This window comes from Leucoraja erinacea, chromosome 9 (genome assembly GCF_028641065.1).
Source record: "Leucoraja erinacea ecotype New England chromosome 9, Leri_hhj_1, whole genome shotgun sequence".
Classification (NCBI taxonomy): Eukaryota; Metazoa; Chordata; class Chondrichthyes; order Rajiformes; family Rajidae; genus Leucoraja; species Leucoraja erinaceus.
Window position 1 is genome coordinate 17694426 of NC_073385.1, and position 25230 is coordinate 17719655.

The 25230-nt window shown below is 49.9% G+C and overlaps 1 protein-coding gene across 1 annotated transcript in view; it reads right to left on the reverse strand.

Moving 5' to 3' along the window:
* ccdc88c (coiled-coil domain containing 88C) overlaps positions 1 to 25230 on the reverse strand; it is a 181108-nt gene that overhangs the window by 13055 nt on the left and 142823 nt on the right. The window contains exons 17-25 of the mRNA XM_055640219.1: positions 25002 to 25143; positions 22795 to 22953; positions 21360 to 21521; positions 18434 to 18711; positions 17527 to 17649; positions 14180 to 14366; positions 13282 to 13427; positions 10808 to 10897; positions 9260 to 9489 (exon numbers count right to left, since the gene is read on the reverse strand). Of these exons, the coding sequence (XP_055496194.1) occupies positions 9260 to 9489; positions 10808 to 10897; positions 13282 to 13427; positions 14180 to 14366; positions 17527 to 17649; positions 18434 to 18711; positions 21360 to 21521; positions 22795 to 22953; positions 25002 to 25143 (1517 nt within the window). The remainder of the gene's footprint in view (positions 1 to 9259; positions 9490 to 10807; positions 10898 to 13281; positions 13428 to 14179; positions 14367 to 17526; positions 17650 to 18433; positions 18712 to 21359; positions 21522 to 22794; positions 22954 to 25001; positions 25144 to 25230) is intronic.

The following is a 25230-nucleotide window of genomic DNA, read 5'->3' on the forward strand; positions in this document are numbered from 1 at the left end:
GATTCCCTCTGGTCCACAGACCTGGCCTCCAGCACCACCTGCTGGTCTGATTACAAACAGCAGCCCGGCCCAGGCATCGATCAGTTACCTGCTCAATGAAAAGACACAAAGTGCTGGAGTAACTCAGCGGGCCAGGCAGCAGCTCTGGAGAACACGGACAGGAGACGTTTGGGGTCATAGATACATAGAAAATAGGTGCAGGAGTAGGCCGTTCGGCCCTCCGAGCCAGCACCGCCATTCAATATGATCATGGCTGATCATCCAAAATCAGTACCCCATTCCTGCCTTCTCCCCATATCCCTTGATTCCATTAGCCCTAAGAGCAAAATCTAACTCTCTCTTGAATACATCCAGTGAATTGGCCTCCACTGTCTTCTGTGGCAGAGAATTCCACAGATTCACAACTCTGGGTGAAAAAGTTCTTCCTCATCTCAGTCCTAAATGGCCTAGCCCTTATTGGGAACACTCCTGCATCCAGCGTGTCCAATTCCTTAGGAATTTTATATAAGATCCCCTCTCATCCTTCTAAATTCCAGTGAATTTGACGTGGGGCCAGTCTGAAGAAGTGTCCTGAGGGAGTGTAGTGTAGGTTCACCAGGTTAATTCCCGGGATGGCGGGACTGTCATGCTGAGAGAATGGAGCGACTGTGCTTGTACACTCTGGAGTTTAGACTCCTGGATGAGAGGATATCTTATTGAAACATATAAGATTATTAAGGGATTGGACATGCTAGAGGCAGGAAACATGTTCCCGATGTTGGGGGAGTCCAGAACCAGGGGCCACAGTTTAAGAATAAGAGTAAGCCATTTCGAACGGAGACGAGGAAACACTTTTTCACACAGAGGGTTATGAATCATTGGAATTCTCTGCATCAGAAGGCAGTGGAAGATATGAGATTCCTCCTTGCCGGCAAAGCAGACCACTTCCAAAAGACGTGGTCTGCATTTATTGACTTACTGCAAGTATAAGGTGCAACAGTAATTTTAAAAATAAATGGTGCCAGGATCTGGTAACGGGGGATGAAATATATGAAGTTGGTATATCCCTTTTTGCGTGGATTTTTATAATAGAGCGATTGTTTCTCTTTCTTTCTTTCTTTCTTATCCAGGGTCTATTTCTTAACTTCCTTCTCTAACTCTTTTTCTAATGGGCACTATCATGACTCTTTCTCACTTTCCTTACTTCCTTTATTTCTATCTTTCTTGAAGCTCAACAAATGTAATAAGATATATGTGGCGTGTACTACTGTTACTTATTGCACTTCTAATTACATTTTTTTTTTTAAAAGGCAGTGGAAGCCAATTCTCTGGATGCTTTCAAGAGAGAGTTAGATTGAGTTCTTAAAGATAGCGGAGTCAGGGGATATGGGGAGAAGGCACGAACGGGGTACTGATTGTGGATGATCAGCCATGATCACAGTGAATGGGCGGTGCTGGCTCGAAGGGCCGAATGGACTACTCCTGCACCTATTGTCTATTGGCACAGGGAAGGACCTATAGTCTATTCATCATAAGTGTTTAAGAAAGTATGAATAAAGGGGATGGCCCACACAAACTCGTAATGTGGAGGGAGGAACTGATATTGATTGATCAATTTTAATTAAAAAATATGATTTTTTCACAGGAAAATAATGATATGACACCACCAGACAATATATACAAAATATTTACATGGCTAATCACTGTCACATAGTTGAAACCTTTGTAGCATTTAAAAACATGTATTTATATATTAAAACATTTTTAAAACCTTCTAGAGCCTTGTTCAGTGACTGTGGTGTTAAGGAAACTCAAACGACATGGCGGCTGGAAGCAGTGCACAGATTCAACAGGACACAGACTTTGCTGAGAAGGAACAAGTGATTAGCCGAATATCTCCATCCCGAATCTAAACTTAAAAACTGCAGATAGACACAAAAAGCTGGAGCGACTCAGCGGGACAGGCAGCATCTCTGGAGAGAAGGAATTGGCGACGTTTCGGGTCGAGACCCTTCTTCAGACTGAGAGTCGGGGGAAAAGGGAAATGAGATATTTTGATGGTGATGTATAGAGATTCAGAACTAATGAATTAAAAGATGTGCAAAAAAAGTATCGACGATCAAGGGAATGGTTCATTGCTGGTTGCGTGCCTGACCCGCTGGGTTTTACTCCAAGTTTTTGTTTGGAAGAGGATGTGGTTGGGGCTGGGACTATCCCATCGTTTAAGAGGCACTTGGACTGGTACATGGATAGGGCAGGTTTGGAGGGATATGGACCAAACAGGCAGGCAGGCAGGACTAGTGTAGATGGGACATGTTGGCCGGCGTGGGCAAGTTGGGCTGGAGGGCCTCACTGGGTCACTCTAGTACTCTAAGGTAGACACAAAATGCTGGAGTAATTCAGCGGGTGAGGCAGCATCTATGGAGAGAAGGAATTGGCGCCGTTTCAGACCAGATTCTGTTCCAATTGGGCCCTTTGCGCTCGTCACTCGCGTGCGTTCAAGTTGACCTCAGGATCGTAGGTGAGACGAGACGCTAGAGTCCGGTGGGACACGGTGAGAGGGGGGAAGAGAAAGAATGAATGAAAGACACAAGCGGGGGGTAGAGAGAAAGAAGAGAGCACAGGAAGCGGCAGGAAGCGGCAGAGCTGCACACGGGGGGGGGGGGGGGGGGGGGGGGGGGAACGGCTGGGGAGCGGGTCTGTCCTGAGGCACGTACACCGGTTCAGGAAGGGCACAGGGAGAGAGGGAGCACAAGACAGGCAGCTTGACGGGCAACTCCACACCAGATCACTCAGAAGCGAGCATGTAAGCCAACTCATCAAATCTGTAAACTGGGATGGCCATTTCATTGACCGTGAAACTTGTACAATCGGCAACTTTGGAGAGGGATGTGTACGGCACTTCCCCACCTTATCTGTTATAAGATCGTTTGACTTGATGTATGGTATATAAGATGGGCCAGCATAAGGTGGGGTAAACCATTTAGAACTGAGACGAGGAAACACTTTTTCCACACAGAGAGTGGCGAGTCTGTGGAATTCTCTGCCTCAGAGGGCGGTGGAGGCCGGTTCTCTGGATACTTTCAAGGGAGAACTAGATAGAGCTCTTAAAGATAGCAGAGTCAGGGGATATGGGGAGAAGGCAGGATTGGGGATGCTCAGCCATGATCACATTGAATGGCGGTGCTGGCTTGAAGGGCCGAATGGCCTACTCCTGCACCTATTGTCTATTGTCTTAGGGCGGCGCAGCGGTAGAGTCGCTGCATCACAGCGCCGGGGACCCGGGTTCGATCCTGAGTACGGGTTCTATCTGCACAGAGTTTGTACGTTCTCCCTGTGACCGCGTGGGTTTTCTCCGGGTGCTCCGGTTTCCTCCCACACTCCAAAGACGTGGAGGTTTGTAGGTTAGTTGGCTTTGGAGAAAAATTGTAAATTGTCCCTGGTGTGTGTAGGATAGTGTTGGCGTACGGGGTGATCGCTGGTCGGCATGGACTCAGTGGGCCGAAGGGCCTGTTTCCGTGCTGTATCTCTGGAGTCAAAATAACATAACACACACGTACTGAGGTACAGTGAAGCGCTTTGTTTTGCATGCTATCCACACAGATCAGATATACTGGACATGTGTAAATACAATCGATGCAAACTCAGGATGTATTTGATTGATTGGAGTCATCAAGGTTAAGGCCATTAGTATTATACTTCATTTAGTGTTTTTTTAGTTTAGAGTTTAGTTTTAGTTTAGTTTAGTTTAGAGATACAGCGCGGAAACAGGCCCTTCAGCCCACCGGGTCCGCGCCGACCAGCGATCCCCGCACATTAACACTATCCTACACCCACTAGGGACAATTTTTACATTTACCAAGCCAATTAACCTACAAACCTGCACGTCTTTGGAGTGTGGGAGGAAACCGAAGATATCGGAGAAAACCCACGCAGGTCACGGGGAGAACGTGCACACTCCGTGCAGACAGCACCCGTAGTCGGGATCGAACCCGGGTCTCCGGCGCTGCATTCGTTGTAACTCTACCGCAGCGCCACCGTGAATGCCTGGATATGAGCAGAATCAGGCCATTCAGACCATCGAGTCTACTCCACCATTCAATCCTGGCTGATCTACGCAGACGATACCCAACTCTATCTCCCCCTGAAGCCCAAAAACCAATCAAATCTGTTTAACGTTACCCACTGCCTCGAGGATATAAAGTGTTGGATGGTTCAGAACTTCCTCCAACTAAACGAGAGTAAGTCTGTGGTCATCCTTCTCGGCCCCTCGGACTCAATCAAAATGATAGCAGGCAGTCTTGGAAGCCTTACCCCACTACTCAAATCTCACGTCAAAAACCTTGGCGTGATGTTTGACTCAGCACTGAAATTTGACAAACCAGTCAATGCCGTGGTAAAAGCTAGCTTCTTCCAGCTTTGGACGATAGCTAAACTAAAACAATTCCTCCAGTTTGATGACCTGGAAAAGATCATCCACACATTTATCTCCCCCCGCCTAGTTTACTGCAACTCCCTCTACACTAGCATCAGCCAATCTTCCCTGTCCCACCAGCAACTGGTCCAAAATGCCGCAGCTAGACTCCTGACGGGCACCCGAAAAAGGGACCACATCACCCCGATCCTGGCCTCTCTCCACTGGCTCCCTGTGCGGTTCCAAGTAAACTTCAAGATCCTCCTCCATGTCTACAAAGCCCTCAATGGGCTTGCCCCGCCTACATAAAAAGTCTTCTCACCCATCTCCAGGCCCCTCAGATCGGCCGACTTGGGGCTGCTGAATATCCCGCGGTCTAGGCATAAGCTCAGGGGTGACCGCACCTTTGCGGTTGCAGCCCCTAGACTGTGGAACAGCATCTCATTCTCATCAGAACTGTCCCCTCCATCGACTCTTTTAAGTCAAGACTAAAGACTTATCTCTACTCCCAAGCCTTTCCTGACGTCCTCTGAGTGAGGGCTACATGTATATATGTATGTAGCTTGTTTTGTTGTGCTATTCTTATAACAAATGTAAAGCACTTTGGCCAATGAGAGTTGTTTTTTAAATGTGCTATATAAATACATGTGACTTAACTTGACTTGACTAATTCCTCCATCTTACAGTAACTCCATTCTCCTGCCTTCTCCCCGTAACCATTGACGCCCTAATCTGCATCTTGAGTCTGAATTTAGAAGTTTAGAGTCTGGAGTTTAGAAGGATGAGAGGGGATCTCATTGAAACATATAAGATTGTTAAGGGTATGGACACACTAGAGGCAGGAAACATGTTCCCGATGTTGGGGGAGCCCAGAACCAGGGGCCACAGTTTAAGAATAAGGAATTAGCCATTTAGAACGGAGACGAGGAAACACTTTTTCTCACAGAGAGTTGTGAGTCTGGAATTCTCTGCCTCAGAGGGCAGTGGAGGCAGGTTCTCTGGATGCTTTCAAGAGAGAGCTGGAAAGGGCTCTTAAAGATAGCGGAGTCAGGGGATATGGGGAGAAGGCAGGAATGGCGTACTGATTGGGGATGATCAGCCATGATCACATTGAATTCGGCTCGAAGGGCCAAATGGCCTACTCCTGCACCTATTGTCTATTGTCTATTGAATTGATTGTATTTATGTATGTGCAGTTGATCAGATCTGGTTTTGACAGCGTGCAAAACAAAGCTCTTCACTGTACCTCAGTACATGTGACAATAATGAATAGGAGAGGGAGGGATAGTGTCTGTGGTCTAGACGGGGGGGGGGGGGGGGGGGGGGGGGGGGGGACAGCTTCTGCCGCCTAGGCCAGTGTCTGGCTGTGGCCATTTGTACAAGTTTCACTGTTTAATGAAATCGCCCGGTCGACAGACCAGGTCGAACGCTGAACAAAGTCCTTTTTGTCTTGAAGTTTTCAATTCTATACTTTGGTCATTTGAAAATGTGATTGCTGGACAAAACAGAACACGGATGCAATGCAGCGTAGAAATGTGACACTACTTACATCCGGAATGCTCAGGTGTTGTGTTTAACAAGTGTTGCACAGTCTCGAACGATAGGGTGAAAGGTTCTAGTTTGAAACCAGGTGTAGTGTCTCGATAGATTGTTTAAAAAAAATAAATGTTATAGCGTTGTACGTCTGTGGTGGTCAATATCGTCGCCATCGGAGATGCAATGCCGCCCTTGGCTCCTGGCGAATGTCTCTGGTCTGTTTGGGCGGTCGGTGGTGGGACACTGGGAATTTTTTGGGGGTGGGAGAGAGGGGGGAGGGGTGGGGGGGGGGGAGGAAGGGGGTCAGAAATTGCCGCAGTCGGAGATGTGAGGGGAGGAGTTGTTAGCAGAGTCCGACGCTTCGCTCGACGACCAGAGGCGGAGATGCAGGGGCAGCGAGTGCCGTTGATCGATGGGGAACGCTGGCTTTTCCAGGAGCCTCTCTCTGCTCTTACTCCGCAGAAACGCAAACCTTTTCCGGGCGGCCTCTTTAAATGAAAATAACAAGTCGGAAAATATCGGCACAGCCCCCCCTCCCCCTCCTCTCTCCCGGGGGGGGGGGGGGGGGGGGGGGGTTGGTTGAAGGGAGCGGTGAAAAGAGAAAGAAGGGGGGGAGAAGAGTGAAATATAAAACAAACAAAAAAAAAATTACATAAGATAAAAATAAATGTAACAATTCCCCCAGATAACCCCGTCTACAAACCTGTTATGCTGCTGTAAATAAGAATCTAATCATGCTGTTTCAGTTCATACGATAATTAAACTATTAGTTTAACTTAATTCGGATTAAAATCATCATGGATACATAGAAATATAGACAGTAGGTGCAGGAGTAGGCCATTCGGCCCTTCGAGCCAGCATCGCCATTCAATATGAAGGTAGACAAAATTGCTGAAGAAACTCAGCTGGGTGAGGCAGCATCTATGGAGCGAAGGAATAGGTGACCTATTTCGGGTCGAGACCGCATTCCATATCTCTGTGTGTCTCTCTCTCTCTCCCCTGACTCTCAGTCTGAAGAAGGGTCTCGACTTGAAACGTCACCTATTCCTTCACTCCATAGATGCTGCCTCACCCGCTGAGTTACTCCAGCATTTTTGTCTACCTTCGATTTTCCCAGCATCTGCAGTTCTTTCTTAAACACACCGCCATTCAATGTGATCATGGCTGATCATCCACCATCAGTACCCCGTTCCTGCTTTCTCCCCATATCCCTTGATTCCGGCAAAACTAACAAAAACAGACCCTTCGGTCCTCAATGCCCATGATCGTAGAGTCAAACAGTGTTGAAAGAGGCCTTTCTTGCCAAAGATGCCAAATGTAGCCACAAAATGCTGGAGGAACTCAGCGGGACAGGCGGCATCTCTGGAGAGAAGGAATGGGCAGCGTTTCGGGTCGAGACTCTTCTTCAGACTGAGAGTCAGGGGAGAGAGAGAGAGAGACAGAGATATGGCAATGGTAAGGTGTGTAAACGAGAGGTCGAAGGGGATGAAGATCAAGGAGGATGTAGAACAGATCAGTGTTAGCTAGGGGAAGGTGACAGCGAGGCGTACAAAGATCTAATTTAATCAGGAGGACAGTCAGACTGGTTGGAGAACTAGGATGGGGGAGGACTGGAGACAGAGAGGGAGAGAGCAAGGGGAGAAGTCAATCTGTCCAAGCGAAATATGATGTGCTGTTCCTCCAATTTGTGATGGGCCTGACTCTGACAATGGAGAAGGCCCAGGAATGAAAGGTCAGCGTGGGAATGGGAGGGGAAGTTGCCCCATCTACACTAATCCCACCTGCCCGCATTGGGCCCATATCCCTCTAAACCTTTCCTATCCCATCATCTGTGTTAAACTGACGCCAAGTTGAACTAATCTCCTCTGCCTGCATGTGATCCTTATCCCTCCTGTCCTTGTATATCCGTCCCTGTTGGAAAAGCCACTCAAACACCACTACCGTCTCCGCCTCCACCACCATCATCATCGGCTGTCACTCGAAACCAGTATGACTGTCCACTCATGGAGGACGCCTGTGCGTGACTTTGTTTAATGTGGGGAGACTGGTGCACAGACAGCCAGCCACCTTGACAGATCTGGGTCAGGATCCAGTGGCATGGAGTCCAAGACGACCGGAGACCCTTTTCTGCTGCAGCCTTCATCCGCCTTCCCAGCCGTTGTGACGCTCCACTAAAGTCAGCCATCGTCCTCCGCCTGTTCCACCGTTGAGGTCTTGGTTGGATTGCTCTTTGTCAGAGACCTCCCCCTCGACCTTACCGCCATGGGTGGCCCTACCAGGAGCATCGCTCCAGACGGCATCGCACTCAGGATCTCAGGTCCACACAAGCTTCTGCACCACCACCACTGGAAGCACGTTCCAGGCACCCACCAACCTCTGTATAAAAAAAAACTTGCCCCGCATGTCTCGTTTGGACTTTGCCCCTCTCATCTTAAAGCTATGCCCTCTAGTCTCTGACATTTCCATCCTGGGAAAAAGATTCTGACTGTCTACCCTATCTCTGCCTCGTAATTTTATTGACTTCTATCAAGTCTCTCTTCAATCCCCAAGGCTTCAGAGAAACCAATCCTAGTTTGTCCAACCTTGGACTTGAGTATCGCAACCGAGGATTTGAGTATAAGAGCAAAGAGGTCCTTCTGCAGTTGTACAGGGCCCCGGTGAGACCACACCTGGAGTATTGTGTGCAGTTTTAGTCCCCTAATTTGAGGAAGGACATTCTTGCTATTGAGGGAGTGCAGCGTAGGTTTACACGGTTAATTCCCGGGATGGCCGGACTGTCATATGATGAAAGAATGGAGCAGCTGGGCTTGTATTCACTGGAGTTTGGAAGGATGGGAGGATATCGAAAAGAAACATATAAAATTCCTAAGGGATTGGACAGGCTAGATGCAGGAAAAATGTTCTTGATGTCGGGGGGCGGGGGGGTCCAGAATCAGGGGTCACAGTTTAAGAATAAGGGGTAGGCCATATTTAGGACTGAGATGAGGAAAAACCTTTTCACACACAGTTGTGAATCTGTGGAATTCTCTGCCACAGAAGGCAGTGGAGGCCAATTCACTGGATGTTTTCAAGAGAGACTTAGAAATATAGCTCTTAGGGCTAAAGGAATCGAGGGATATGGGGAGAAAGCAGGAATGGGATACTGATTTGTGATGATCCGCCATGATCATATTGAATGGCGCTGCTGGCTCTATTAAGTTTAAACAATTCTCAGGCTGAGAAAGTTTCTAAGTTAAGGTTCTACACCAAGTGTAACCGGCTGGCAAGTTGAAGAGGCTCCAGGTCAGACGATCCCACATGGGGCTGGTGTCCACCACTCCACGGCCTTACCTTTACTGGGCGTGGCAGCACCGTGTTCCTCCAGAGAGATGGACCCTTGCGAGGAGTCATCCAAGCTGGTTCTCTGTGGCGGGGAAGTGGCCGCCTGCACCGTCACCACCTGTGCCGGCTCCGTCTGCCGGCTCTGGGCTTCGGGGCCGAGCTTCAGCCGCTCCTTGGCACTGTCCTTCTTGGGTTTCATCAGCTTGACCAGCGCCTTTGCAGTCACCCAGTTATTTTTCCTTTTGGGGGGGGGGGGGGGGGAGAAAGGATCAATGAAGTCAATAGACAATAGACAATAGGTGCTGGAGTAGGCCATTCGGCCCTTCGAGCCAGCACCGCCATTCAATGTGATCATGGCTGATCATCCCCAATCAGTACCCCGTTCCTGCCTTCTCCCCATATTCCCTGACTCAGCTATTTTTAAGAGCCCTATCCAGCTCTCCCTATCCAGAGAACCTTCCTCCACCGTCCTCTGAGGCAGAGAATTTTACTGCATGGCCAATTAACCTACAAAGCCGCACGTCTTCTTTGGAGTGTGGGAGGAACCCGGAGCACCTGGAGAAAACCCACGCAGGTCAAGGGGAGAAAGTACAAACTCCGTACAGACAGCGCGCCCTAAGTCAGAATGGAACCCGGGTCCCTGATGCTGTGAGGCAGCAACTCTACCACTGCTTCACTATTGAACACACCTGGTAGAGCTGGTGATGATTTTATCATAGTATCTACGTTATATTCAGGCGGCATCAATGTGGTAACACACAGACCTCACCAGCAGTATTGCTTTTCATGTCTAACCATCAACACAAGGGAGATATGGGCCTGCATTCGGTCCATGTCCCTCTAAACCTCCCGATCCAGTTCCTATCGCTAACATACGTAATAAACAGTAAAGATAGACACAAAATGTTGGAGTAACTCATGGGCAGCATCTCTGGAGAGAAGGGATAGGTGACTTTTCCGGTTGTGTCAAACAGTGAATGTCTCCAGTGCCAACCCCTGTGTTGCACCGTTACTTATTGGGTTCCAATCACAAGATCAACCCTCTATTTCCAATGACTAGGTCAATTTTGCAGCTTATGTACCAACTTGCCCTGGATCCCATGAGCTTTGACTTCTAACTGGTTTCCCATGTCATAAGGAATTGGAGTAAAAACATAGAAAGTATGTTCTAGAGTCCAGAGTAGATTCTAGAGTAGAATTAGGCCATTCGGCCCATCAAGTCTACTCCGCCATCCAATAATGGGTGATCTATCTCTCCCCCCTAACCCCATTCTCCTACCTTCTCCTCTGACACCTGTACTAATCAAGAACCATATGGTACTTTGCCAAACACCTTACTAAGATCCATGTGGACCAACAGCCAATACAGAATAGACAATAGGTGCAGGAGTAGGCCATTCGGCCCTTCGAGCCAGCATCGCCATTCAATATGAATTTGGCTGATCACATGAGCTCCACTCAACATGCCTTGTCCACATTGAGTGATGGAAACCATTCGCCACCTGCCTTAACGAGAAACAGGCCCCAGATGAATTAATTTGCTAAGTACGGCAGTACCTTTTTGGACTTGGCTCGTAGAATTTATACTGGTCCATGATTTTCTCTTCTAATTTCTCCTTTTGCCTTCGAAGGGTATGTAACTTGTCTCTGTGGGACAAAGGGAAGAGTTGATTAGTCCAGGATATCCGAGGGTGAGGTCTCACATCTCCAAGTACGGTAAATATTCCAGTATTGGCACACGGACTGTCCCTTTACTGACCTGGCCCGAGTGGCCCTGAGAAATATTCTGCTCGACGTGATGTGGACACATGCACCGCAGTGGGCGGCTGGGGATGAGGCCCTGTGACCTTTGGCCAACAATGGTGAGGAAAGGACCTGGTATTTTATCCAGCATGGACAGGTCAGGCCGAAGAGCCTGTTTCCATGCAGTGCGACTCTTGGTAACTTGGTGATTTGGAGGGGATCCTAGAGATGGCCAGTTTGGTGTCAGTTTGCTGTTAGTTTGGTGTAATTTTGGTGTTAGTTTAGCGTGAATTGCGTGCGTGTTTGGTGTGATTCGAGTGCGAGTGAGTGTGAGTTGAGTGTGAGTTGAGTGTGAGTGAGTTAAGTGTCAGTTTAGTGTGAGTTGAGTGTGAGTTGAGTGTGAGTTGAGTGCGAGTTGAGTGCGAGTTGAGTGTGAGTTGAGTGTGAGTTGAGTGCGAGTTGAGTGTTGAGTTGAGTGTGAGTGAGTTTAGTGTCAGTTTAGTGTGAGTTGAGTGCGAGCTGGGTTCTAGTTTAGTGAGTTGAGTGTGAGTTGAGTGTGAGTGAGTTGAGTGTCAGTTTAGTGCGAGTTGAGTGTGAGTTGAGTGTGAGTTGAGTGTCAGTTTAGTGCGAGTTGAGTGTGAGTTGAGTGTGAGTTCAGTACGAGTTTAGTGAGGTGTGAGTGAGTTGTGTGTGAGTTGTGTGTGAGCTGAGTGTGAGTTGAACGTGCGTTGAGCGTGAGCTGAATGTGAGTTGAGTGTGAGTTGAGTGTGAGTTGAGTGTGAGTTTAGCATTAGTTTAGTGTTTGTTTGTTGGGTTTAGTTTAGGATGCGTTTAGTAATGCAGCATGGAAATATTGTAGGCTCTTCGACCCACTGAGTTCACAACAATCATCGATCGTCCAGCATCAACAAGGATCTACACCACCCTGGCCACGCTCTTATTTCACCACTGCCACCAGGAAGAAGGTACAGGAGCCTGAAAACTGTAACGTCCAGGTTCAGGAGCAGCTTCTTCCCAAAGACCATCAGGTTATTGAACACTACGAAGTCCAACTAAACTCCAAACTATCAACTGCCTTGTTAGGACCAGGGACTTTGGCCTTGTTTTGTTTTTGCACCATACTGCAGTTTTTATTTACTGAATTTCTATTTTTATGATACTATCTAAAAACGAGAGTTTTAGAAACCCGTTGTAATGTTACCATCGGGAGTGAATTGATATTTGGCACGTTGGGCTTTTAACATCTAGTCCTGTGTATTGCAAATAGGAATTTCATTATTCTATTTCGGTACATATGACAATACGAGCAGCATTTAATTCGACCCGTTCACACTAGTTCTATGTTATTCCACTTTCTCACCCGCTCCCTACACACTGGGGGCAATTTACAGGGGGCCGATTAAACTACAAACCCACTCCGTCTTTGAGATGCGGAAGGTAACCGGAGCCCCCGGAGAAAACCGACGTGGCCAGGGGAGAACGCGCTAAAGTTAAGAATAAGGGAGAGGCCATTTAGGACTGAGATGAGGACCAATAACCAAAGAGTTGTTCAGAAAGCTAATGGCATGTTGGCCTTCATTGCGAGAGGATTTGAGTTTAGGAGCAAGGAGGTCCTTCTGCAGTACAGGGCCCTGGTGAGACCGCACCAGGAGTATTGTGTGCAGTTTTGGTCTCCTAATTTGAGGAAGGACATTCTTGCTATTGAGGGAGTGCAGCGTAGGTTCACCAGGTTAATTCCTGGGAAGGTGGGACTAACATATGATGAAAGAATGGAGCGGCTGGGCTTGTATTCACTGGAATTTAGAAGGATGAGAGGAGTTCTTATAGAAACATATAACATTCTTAAAGGATTGGACAGGCTAGATGCAGGAAAAATATTCCCGATATTGGGGGAGTCCAGAACCAGGGGTCACAGGTTAAGAATAAGGGGTAGGCCATTTAGGACCGAGATGAGGAACAACATTTTCACCCATAGAGTTGTGAATCTGTGGAATTCTCCGCCACAGAAGGCAGTGGAGGCCAATTCACTGGATGTTTTCAAGAGAGAGTTAGATTTAGCTCTTAGGGCTAAAGGAATCAAGGGATATGGGGAAAAAGCAGGGCCGAATGGCCTACTGCGCCTATTTTCTGTTTCTAACTCTGCACACAGACATCATCTGAGGTCTGGATCAAACCCAAATCTCTGGCGCTGTGAGGCAGCAGCTCTACCCGCTGCGCCACCGTGCCGCCCATTTGGATGAGGGGATCAAGCAAGAAATATCAAGAGGACAAAGGATCGGCCAACTCACATATACAGCTTCTGCTCTTCGTGGTAGAGCTCCTTGCTCTCCATCGACCGCTCAAGAAGAGTTTGGTTCTGTTGGTTCAAGGATTGAACCTGACCCAGCAGGTAGTGGTTCTCTTCCTCCAAGTTGCTCTTCAGTTGGGTCAGCAGCTTTGCAAGAGGAAGGAGAGAGTGTGAGAGTGAGAGAGAGTGAGATAGATAGAGAGAGAGAGAGTGAGAGAGAGAGAGACAGAGAGAGAGAGACAGAGAGAGAGAGTGAGTGAGTGAGTGAGAAAGTGAGAGGGAGAGAGGGATATGGGCCAAACACGGCAAATTGGGCACTAACAGTTGTTCTGTATGGACGAGTTGGGCCGAAGGGCCTGTTTCCGTGCTGTATGAAACTGTGTTATTTGCATAAATTAATCCATTGACTCTACATTTGAATGTGCTACTCAGGTTGGTCGATTGATTGAAAGAAACAGGCCCCCTTCAGACCATCGATCACCCGCTCACACCAACCCCATATTATCCTGGTTTTGCATCCACTCCCCACACATGAGGGGTAACTTAGACTTTAGCGATACAGCGCGGAAACAGGCCCTTTGGCCCACCGAGTCCGTGCCGACCAGCGATCCCCGTACACTCGCACTATCCTACGCACTGGGAACAATTTACAACTTTTACCAAAGCCAATTAGCCTCCAAACCTGCACGTCTTTCGAGTGTGGGAGGAAATCCCAGGTGGTGGCAACGGGGAGAACGTGCAAACTCCGTACAGACAGCACCCCTGGTCAGGATCGAACCCAGATGTCTTGGCGCTGTGAGGCAGCGACTCTACCCTCAAATCAGCCAAGATTGAACGGCAGAGTTAGACAGGATGGGGGTGAGTGGTCTAACTCTGCTGCCGTAACCCTGTGAGCTTACATCGCAGTGATCGCCCATCTTGGCCTGGGAGATGTCCAGGCTCTGGTGCTGCTCCTTCAGCTCGTGGTACTGGGCTTTCCACCGTCCGAGCTCCAGCTCGCTGCTGTTTCGTCCACTCTGGCAATCCCTGGCCAGGCCCTGCAGCCTCTCGTACTCCTCCCTCATCCCACTGTTCTCTGACTGCAGCCTGCAACAAAATTCACAACGTTACACAGCACAGATACTGGTGAAGCTTCACCCTGCCCCACAAGATGGTGCCCACAAGATGGTGCCCCACAAGATGGTGCCCCACAAGATGGTGCCCACAAGATGGTGCCCCACAAGATGGTGCCCACAAGATGGAGCCCCACAAGATGGTGCCCCTTCCCCTTCACCCGCCCCACAAGATGGTGCCCACAAGATGGTGCCCCACCAGATGGTGCCCCACAAGATGGAGCCCCATAAGATGGTGCCCACAAGATGGAGCCCCACAAGATGGTGCCCCTTCACCCCGCCCCACAAGATGGTGCCCACAAGATGGTGCCCCTTCACCCCGCCCCACAAGATGGTGCCCACAAGATGGTGCCCCTTCACCCCGCCCCATAAGATGCTGCCCCACAAGACAAGATGGTGCCCCACAAGATGGTGCCCACAAGATGGTGCCCACAAAATGGTGCCCCTTCACCCCGCCCCACAAGATGGTGCCCACAAGATGGTGCCCCACAAGATGGTGCCCCACAAGATGGTGCCCACAAGATGGTGCCCCTTCACCCCGCCCCACAAGATGGTGCCCACAAGATGGTGCCTCTTCAATCTGCCCCACAAGATGGTGCCCCTTCACTCTGCCCCACAAGATGGTGCCCCACAAGATGGTGCCCCACAAGATGGCGTCCTCAAGATGGTGCCCCACAAGATGGTGCCCCACAAGATGGCGACTGTCTACAATCACATATTACAATCGCCCCCACACTCATAAATCTCTCCTCCTACATCAACATTTAACGATGATCTTCTTAAACCCACTAAACTTTATTCCATAGTCATGCATTAATAGCTCAATTATTACCATTGGGGCCAATCCCTTGCCTGGGATCGATGCTCCAGCAGCGGCCTGCAGAATTTACCATCGAGAACTCGCAGTCTCGGGTAGAGACCGTAGATGCAGAAGGTTTCGACCAGCCCCGACCCGGGGTCAGATCGCCCAGCGTGTGGGGAGCTGAGATTCCCCCCCCCCCCCCGATGCAGGAGCTTGACCGCCCAGACGCGGAGTGCCCAAACGCCACCGGTTACGGGAGCCAAGATCGTCCCATCAACGGAAGGCTCGAGGGCCCCGACCGTGGGAGAACAAAGAAGGGAAGAGATTGAACTGTTTTCGCCTTCCATCACAGTGAGGAATGTGGAGGAGTCGATGTGGTGGATGTTTATGTTAAAATGTGCTTTGTGTGTTCCGTTGCTTTTTATTGGTATGACTGTACGGCAAATGAAATTCCTCGTATGTTGCAAAACATACTTAGCTAATAGAGTATTATTGTATTGTATTGCATTGTAGATTGTAATCATGTGTTGTCTTTCCGCTGACTGGTTAGCTCGCAACAAAAGCTTTTCACTGTACCTCAGTACACATGACAACAAACTAAACTGATTACCACACGGTCCTCCTGATTGGTGCGAGTGTCAGGGGTTAGGGGGAGAATGCAGGGGAATGGGGTTGAGAGGGAAAGATAGATCAGCCATGGTTGAATGGCAGTGTTGACTTGATGGGCCGAATGGGCCTAAATTTGTTCCTATCACTCATGAACTTATTGTTCCTATCACTCATGAACTGCCTGTTCCCCTGATCGGACTTTACTGGACTTGATCATGCACTAAAACTTTATTCCCTTTATCATATATCGGTTCACTGTAAATGGCTCGAATGTAATCATGTATTGTCTTTCTACTGACTGGTTAGCACGCAACAAAAGCTAACTTATAGAACATTGAAAATAGTACAGCACAGGAACACGTGACAATAAACTAAACATCACCAAGCATCTAAATTAGAGTCAAAATGTCACGCAGTGTTGAAACACAGCTGGGCAGTGCTGAACTACTAACTACCTCATTGGAGACCCTTGGACTATCCTTGATCGGACTTTGCTGGCTTTACCTTGCACAAAACGTTATTCTCTCATCATGCAATTATAGAAGTGTATAAGATGATGAGGGGAATAGATCAGGTAGATGCCCAGAGTAGGGCAATCGAGGACCAGAGGACATAGGTTCAAGGTGAAGGAGAAAATATTTAATAGGTATCTGAGGGGTAACTTGTTCACACAACGGGTGGTGGGTGTATGGAACAAGCTGCCAGAGGAGGTAGTATAGGCTGGGACTATCCCAACGTTCAAGAAACATTTAAGGGCCGGTTCCATTTGGCGATTTTTCCAAAAAATGTTGCGACACTTGAAAAAACACCGAGTGTCAGTCAATGATGCCGGCAGTCGCCAAGTGGGACAGGCCGTTTAGACAGATGCATGGATAGGACAGGTTTGGAGGGATATGGACCAAACGCTAGCTGGTGGGACTAGTGTAGCTGGGACATTGTTGGCCGGTGTGGGCAAGTCGGGCCGAAGGGCCTGTTTCCACACCGTATCACTCTATGTATCTATACCCTGTAAATGGATCGGTTGTAATCACGTGTTGTCTTTCTGCTGACTGGATAGCACGCAACACTGTACCTCGGTACACGTGACTATAAACTGAAATAATTCTGGATGGTTGCACTGACATGGAGATGTCCTGTTGAATTGCTCAAAGACAAGGAGCAAAACATGTGCAGGAAGGATCTGCAGATGCTGGTTTAAACCAAAGATAGACCGGAAAGGTGGAGTAACTTAGCGGGACAGGCAGCATCTTTTTTGTTCAGAGAGTCATTTGGCCCACTCAATACGCCCTGACCAGCAATCCCCACACATTAACACTATCCGACACACACTAGGGACAATTTACATTTATACCAAGCCAAATAACCTACAAACATGTACGTCTAGTGTGGGAGGAAACCGGAGCACTCGGAGAAAACCCATGCAGGTCACGGGGAGAACGTGCAAACTCCGTACAGACAGCGCCCGTAGTTGAGATCGAACCCGGGTCTCTGGCGCTGTGAGGCAGCAACTCAACCAACCACCGTGCTGCCTCAAGAAGGGTCCCACCTTTTGGCTGGAGATGATGACTGCAATCACCCAACCCCACCCCACACCTTTGCCCCCCCCCACCTGCATTCAGGCCCCCCCCACCCTCGTTAGCCCCCCCCAGACCCCCCCTTGTAGCCCCCCTCTAGCCCTGTAGTCCCCCCCCCCCCCCAGTAGTGTGTCGCCCCCCCCCCTCACCTGCTGAGGTCGTCCTTGAGCTGCCGGTTCTCCTCGGTCGTGGTCTGCAGCCTCTGAGCCTCTCGCTGCGCCCCGTCCCTCTCCTCCCGCACCTCCACCTGCTCTCGCTGCAGCCCCTCCACCCTGTAGACGCACACGCAACACGGACCCCCGTCAATGGGGGGCGCCAGAGTGGGGACACAGACACACACACACACACGCACACACACGCACACACACACGCACGCGCACGCACACACACACACACACTCACACACACACACTCACCAACACACACACACACACACAACATACACACACACACGCACATACACACACAACATACACACACACACACACACACACACACAAACACACACACACACACACAACACAGACACACACATGCAGACACACAGACACACAACACAGACACACACGCACACAGAACACAGACACACACACAACAGACACACACACAGCATACACACACACACAACAGACGCGCGCGCATACACACACACACACACACGCAACAAACACACACACACACGCAGACACGCACACACACACACGCTAACACAACACAAGACACATGCGCACACGACACACACACAGATACACACACGCAAACACAGAACAGTCGCCCATCGGGTGTGGGGGGGGGGGGTGGGATGGGAGTAAGGCTGTGGGAGAAGGAGCTTGGTGGGCTGGGGACGGGGCAGGGAAAGGGGGAGCGGTGAGGGGAGGGGGTGGGGGACGGACGGAGAGAGATGGGATGCAAGAGAAAACCCACGCAGGTCACGGGGAGAAGGTACAAACTCCGTACAGACAGACAGCACCCGTAGTGGGGATGGAAGCTGGGTCTCCGGCGCTGTGAGGCAGCAACTCTGCCGCTGCTCCACGGTGCGGGTACGAGACAACCTACCTTCCCTCCAGGTCCGTGTGCTGGGTGTCCAGGGTGTTGTAGGCGGCTCTGAGATGGTCCAGCTGGGTGACGAGTGTCTCGCACTCTGCGGACCGCCGCTCGTTCAGCTGCATCAGCTGCGCGTTGTCCTCCAGCAGAGCTCGCTGCCTTCCCCCCAGCTCCTCCACCTGCCTGTCCAGCTCCACCCTCTCCCTCTCCACACCCGACTGCAGTCTCTGCAACGACGCATTCTGGCCCATCAGCGATGCACCCTGCGAGCTCAGCGTCGAGTTCTCAACCTGCAACACACAACCCGTACACACCACACGTTAGTCAAGGGGGTTCACCGTCAGATGTCCAGAAACAGAACTGTGACATTTATACTTGTAGCAGCACAACACGTATAGAACTCTATAAAACTCATTAAATAACATATACGTGTGTGTGTGTGTGTGTGTGTGTGTGTGTGTGTGTGTGTGTGTGTGTGTGTGTGTGTGTGTGTGTGTGTGTGTGTGTGTGTGTGTCTGTGTAGGTTTGTTTGTGTGTGTGTGTGTGTCTGTGAGTGTGCGTGCGTGCGTGCATGTGTGTGTATGTATGATGCACGTGTGTATGTGTGCGAGCGTGGGTATGTGTGTGTGTGTGTGTGCACGCACGTGTGTGTATGTATGTATGTATGTGCGTGTATGCATGCACGCCGGTGCATGTGTATGAGTATGTGTATGCGTGTGTGTGTGCGCGGGTGCGTGTGTATGTGTGTGTGCACGTCTGTATGTGCGTGCGCATGTGCGTGTGCGTGTGTGCATGTGTGCGCTTATATTATATATACAAACAACTAAATAGCCAATAACAGTGCCCCCATGTCGATATAGTGGGGATCCCATTCCGAGATGTCAAAGCAGAGGAATCTACAAAAAGCAGATGCAAACCGACCCGGTAATGAACATAGAATAGTACAGCATAGGAAGATGCCCTTCGGCCCACAATATCCGTGCAGAACATAAAAGAGAACAGTACCACATGGGGTAAATGGGGCATATGGGCATGGTGTGGCGGTCCTTGGATCAGAAGGCTGCCTGTCCATTTCGTCCCTCGGGTACTTGGGGGGGGGGGGGGGGGGGGGAGGGTCCTGTGGTGGTCCCTGGGGGGTTAGGCCACCCCTTGGGTCATCCCCCTCGGCTATTGAGTCAGCTGCGGGGTTTTTGCGAGATCCCTCTTGGTTGGGTGTGTGCTCTCGCTGTGTGATTAAAGACTACTGTTTGAACCTGCCTGGCGTCTGGCCTTTTCCTGACCTCGTCCAGGCCGCTACAAGGGCACCAGTAAATGGGATAAATCTGAAATGTGCCTGAGCTATTCTGTAACAGGCAGCTCCACGGAAAGTAATGACCTGGTGATGGGGACAAGGCAGGAGAATGGGGTCAGGAGGGAGAGATAGATCAGCCATGATTGAGTGGTGGAGTAGACTCGCTGGGCCGAATCCGCTCCTATCACTTTTGAACTTAAGGCTTGCCTGTATACCGAATCAGACATTAATGGCTTGATTTTGCACTAACTGTTTTTCACATTGTTCTCTTTATCCCATATCTACACTGTGAGTGGCTCGATCGTAATCACGTATTGTCTTTCCGCTGACTGGTTAGCACGCAACAAAAGCTGTTCACTGTACCTCGATGTGACATCTGCACATGTGACAATAAACTAAACTCAACACCTTGGGGGGAAATGAAGAGTCCAAATTTCACGCGGTGTGGAAACAGCGTAGGTAAGACACAGAGTGCTGGAGTAACTTAGCGGGTCAGGCAGCATCTCTGGAGAACTTACAGTACCTCTTAAAGGATTCTTAAGGGATTGGACACGCTAGATGATGGAAATGTTGGGGAAGTCCAGAACCAGGGGCCACTGTTTGAGAATAAGGGGTAGTCCATTTAGGACTGAGATGAGGAAAAAGCTTTTCACCCAGAGAGTTGTGAGTCTGTGGAATTCTCTGCCTCAGAAGGCAGTGGAGGGCAATTCACTGCATGTTTTCAAGAGAGAGTTAGATTTAGCTCTTAGGGCTAACGGAATCAAGGGATATGGGGAAAAAGCCGGAATGGGGTACCGATTTTGGATGATCAGCCATGATCATATTGAATGACGGTGCTGGCTCGAAGGGCTGAATGGCCTACTCCTGCACCTATTGTCTATGTTTCTGTGTTTCTATTTGAGTTTGATTTTATAGCATTTAGTTTAGAGATACAGCGTGGAAAACAGCCACCGGGTCTGCGCCGACCAGCGATCCCCGCACATTAATGCCATCCTACACCCACTAGAATAGAAAATAGAAAACAGGTGCTGGAGGAGGCCATTCGGCCCTTCGAGCCAGCACCGCCATTCATTGTGATCATGGCTGATCGTCCCCTATCAATAACCCGTGCCTGCCTTCTCCCCATATCCCTCGACTCCACTAGCCCCTAGAGCTCTATCTAACTCTCTCTTAAATCCATCCAGTGACTTGGCCTCCACTACCCTCTGTGGCAGGGAATTCCACAAAATCACAAATCTCTGGGTGAAAAAGTTTTTTCTCACCTCAGTCTTAAATGACCTCCCCTTTATTCTAAGACTGTGTGGCCCCGGGTTCTAGCCCTGCCCAACATTGGGAACATTTTTCCTGCATTTAGCTTGTCCAGTCCTTTTATAATTTTATATGTTTCTATAAGACCTCCTCATCCTTCTAAACTCCACTAGGGACAATTTTTACATATACCAAGCCAATTAACCTACAACCCTGCACGTCTTTGGATCTGAGGGAAAACCCACGGGGGTGAGCGTACAAACTCCTTACAGACAGCACCCGTGGTTGAGATCGAACCCTGGTCTCCGGCGCTGTAAGGCAGCGACTATACCACTGCGCCACCGTGACTCACACGTTGATGATTTGGATCTGGGGGAAGTGGAAGGTGGGGGGTGTTACCTGCAGCTTGGCGTTCTGTATCTGCAGCGTGTTGGTGTGCTCCTGCATGGTCGCAGCCTGCCGCTGCAGGTTGAGGATCTGCGTGTTCACGGCGCTGTTCTGAGCCTCCAGCTGCTTTATCTGATCCTTCAGAAGATCCTTCTCGGCCTGGAGCGCTGCGTTCTGTCAACACAAGGGGAAACCTTCATCCTGGGCCCTATCTAGCTCTCTCTTGAAAGCATCCAGAGACCCTCTGAGGCAGAGAATTCCACAGACTCACCACTCTCTGCGAGAAAAAGTGTTTCCTCGTCTCCGTTCTAAATGGCTTACTCCTTATTCTTAAACTGTGGCCCCTAGTTCTGGACTCCCCCAACATTGGGAACATGTTTCCTGCCTCTAGCGTGTCCAAACCCTTAACAATCTTACATGTTTCAATAAGATCCCCTCGCATCCTTCTAAACTCCAGAGTGTACCAGCCCAGCCGCTCCATTCTCTCAGCATATGACAGTCCCACCATCCCGGGAATTAATCGCTGGGATCCCAATAGTAAGAATGTCCTTCCTCAAATTAGGGGACCAAAACGGCACACAATACTCCAGGTGTGGTCTCACTAGGGCTCTGTACTACTGCAGAAGGACCTCTTTGCTCCTATATTTGATTCCTCTCGTTATAAAGGCCAATTCGCTTTCTTCACTGCCTGCTGTACCTGCATGCTTACTTTCATAGACTGATGAACAAGGACCCCCAGATCCCGTTGTACTTCCCCTTTTCCCAACTTGACGTAATTTAGATAATAAGTTGCCTTCCTGTTTTTGATACCAAAGTGGATAACCTCACATTTATCCACATTAAACTGCATCTGCCATGCATCTGCCCACTCCCCCAACCTGTCCGTCACCCTGCATTCCGCTAGCGCTAAGAGCTCTATCTAACTCTCTTCTATCTGGGACACATGACAATGAATGAATAAGTTTATTAGCCAAGTATGTACACATACAAGGAATTTGCCTTGGTGCTCCGCCCGCAAGTAACAACAAGACCTACAGTAAACTATTAAGAATAAGACATAAAACTTTAAAACTTTAAGAATAAAACATTATAGTTTCAACATGTGAATTAAATTAAATACCCAGAGCAAAAGGAGGCTACAGATGTTTGGTTATTGAGTAGAGCTACTACTCGTGGATAAAATCTGTTTTTATGTCTGTCTGTGGCAGCTTTGACAATCCGGAGTCGCCTTCCAGAGCGAAGTGATTCAAAGAGTTTGTGGCCAGGGTGAGAGGGGTCAGAGATGATCTTACCCGCTCGCTTCCTGGCCCTTGCAATGAACAGTTTGGCAACGTGGGGGGGGGGGGGGGCCGAACGGGGACAGAACCGCTCTTGACTCTTGACCCCCGGCTGCAATCCCCCCACCCCTCGTCAGTTTGCACCCTAGGGTGCCATTGCAGACACTCACGTTCCTCTCCACCGCGATGACGGTGTCCTTCACTTTCAGCAGCTCCAGCGTGGTTTCCCAGTTTTCCTTCTCCCACTTCTCCTTCTCCGAGCTGTTCGACTGGGAGGAAATGTTCTCCTCCTCCTGACGCTGCAGCAGGGCCTCCATGTTCCGCTTGACCTGGAGAACACACATGGGCAGGGTCGGCGAGTTTGTAGGGTCATAAGGTCAAACGTCATAGGTGTGGGAATCAGGCCATTCCTAGCGTTGGCAGATCAATTTCCCTCCTGGGATAAATAACGTTCTGTCGTATCGCATCGTAACGTATTCGGCCCATCAAGTCTACTCCGCCATTCAATCGTGGCTGATCTATCTCTCCCTCTCCTGCCTTCTCCCCATAACACTCGACACCCGACACCCGCACTAATCAAGAATCTATCTATCTCCGCCTTAAAAATATCCACCGACTTGGCCTCCACAGCCGTCTGTGGCAAAGTTACTAGAGTTACTAGATTGTTACTAGATTGTTACTAGATTGCCCGACCACGAGAGGTCAACCAGCGTCCACACTTCCTGGTTTCTCGAATTACAAGACAATAGACAATAGGTGCAGGAGTAGGCCATTCGGCCCTTCGAGCCAGCACCGCCATTCAATGTGATCATGGCTGATCGTCCCCAATCAGTACCCCTCTCCTGCCTTCTCCCCATATCCCCTGACTCCACTATCTTTAAGAGCCCTATCTAGCTCTCTCTTGAAAGTATCCAGAAAACCCGCCTCCACCGCCCACTGAGGCAGAGAATTCCACAGACTCACAACTCTCTGTGAGAAAAAGACCGCGCTCAGCTTTGGTCCTCCTGCTGGAGGAAGGGGATCATTCAGGTGTAAAAGGGCGAGGAGGAGATTGATGAGATTTGTTGCCGAGACTCGTGGAACTAGTCATAGAATCGTACAGCGTAGGAACAAGCCCTTTTACCCAACATGACCACCCGCACACTAACTCTATCCTACACACTTGGGGCAACTTTTTACAGGGATCAATTAACCTGTGGGAGGAAACAGGAGTACCCGGTGGAAACCCACATGGTGAGAGGGAGAGCGTACAAACTCTTCATGTAGACAGCTCCCGAGGTCGGGATCGAACCTGGGTGTCTGGTGCTGTGAGGCAGCACTAATCCTGCTCCCAGTACTAATCCTGCCCCCAGTACTAATACTGCACCCAGTACTAATCCTGCCCCCAGTACTAATACTGCACCCAGTACTAATCCTGCCCACAGTACTAATCCTGCCCCCAGTACTAATCCTGCCCCCAGTACTAATCCTGCCCCGGTACTAATCCTGCCCCGGTACTAATCCTGCCCCGGTACTAATCCTGCCCACAGTACTAATCCTGCCCTGGTACTAATCCTGCCCCCGTACTAATCCTGCCCCCGGTACTAATCCTGTCCCGGTACTAATCCTGCCCCCGGTACTAATCCTGCCCCCAGTACTAATCCTGCCCCCAGTACTAATCCTGCCCCGGTACTAATCCTTCCCCCAGTACTAACCCTGCCCCGGTACTAATCCTGCCCCCAGTACTAACCCTGCCCCCCGGTACTAATCCTGCCCCCAGTACTAATCCTGCCCCGGTACTAATCCTGCCCCCAGAACTAATCCTGCCCGGTACTAATCCTGCCCCGGTACTAACCCTGCCCCCAGTACTAACCCTGCCCCCAGTACTAACCCTGCCCCCAGTACTAACCCGGCCCCCAGTACTAACCCTGCCCCCCAGTACTAACCCTGCCCCCAGTACTAACCCTGCCCCCAGTACTAACCCTGCCCCCAGTACTAACCCTGCCCCAGTACTAACCCGGCCCCCAGTACTAACCCTGCCCCCAGTACTAATCCTGCCCCCAGTACTAATCCTGCCCCCAGTACTAATCCTGCCCCGGTACTAATCCTGCCCCGGTACTAATCCTGCCCCCAGTACTAACCCTGCCCCCAGTACTAACCCTGCCTCCAGTACTAATCCTGCCCCGGTACTAACCCTGCCCCCAGTACTAACCCTGCCCCCAGTACTAACCCTGCCCCAGTACTAATCCTGCCCCCAGTACTAACCCTGCCCCAGTACTAATCCTGCCCCAGTACTAACCCTGCCCCCAGTACTAATCCTGCCTCCAGTACTAACCCTGCCCCCAGTACTAATCCTGCCCCTAGTACTAACCCTGCCCCCAGTACTAATCCTGCTTACCGTGCTGAGCTCCAGGCGTAGCTCCTGGTTGAGACTGCTGGACTCTGCCAGCCGAGACTCGAGAGCTTGCACCTTCTCCTCCTTGATCTCCAGTGTCTGCTTCATCGTGGACTCAATCCTTGTCTCCAGGAGCTTGTATTTGCTAAAAGCAACACACCGAATAAAGTGGAGAAAGAGGGCGGGCAACCTTTCAGGTCGGGATCCTGCCTCATAAACTACTGTTCTTCTC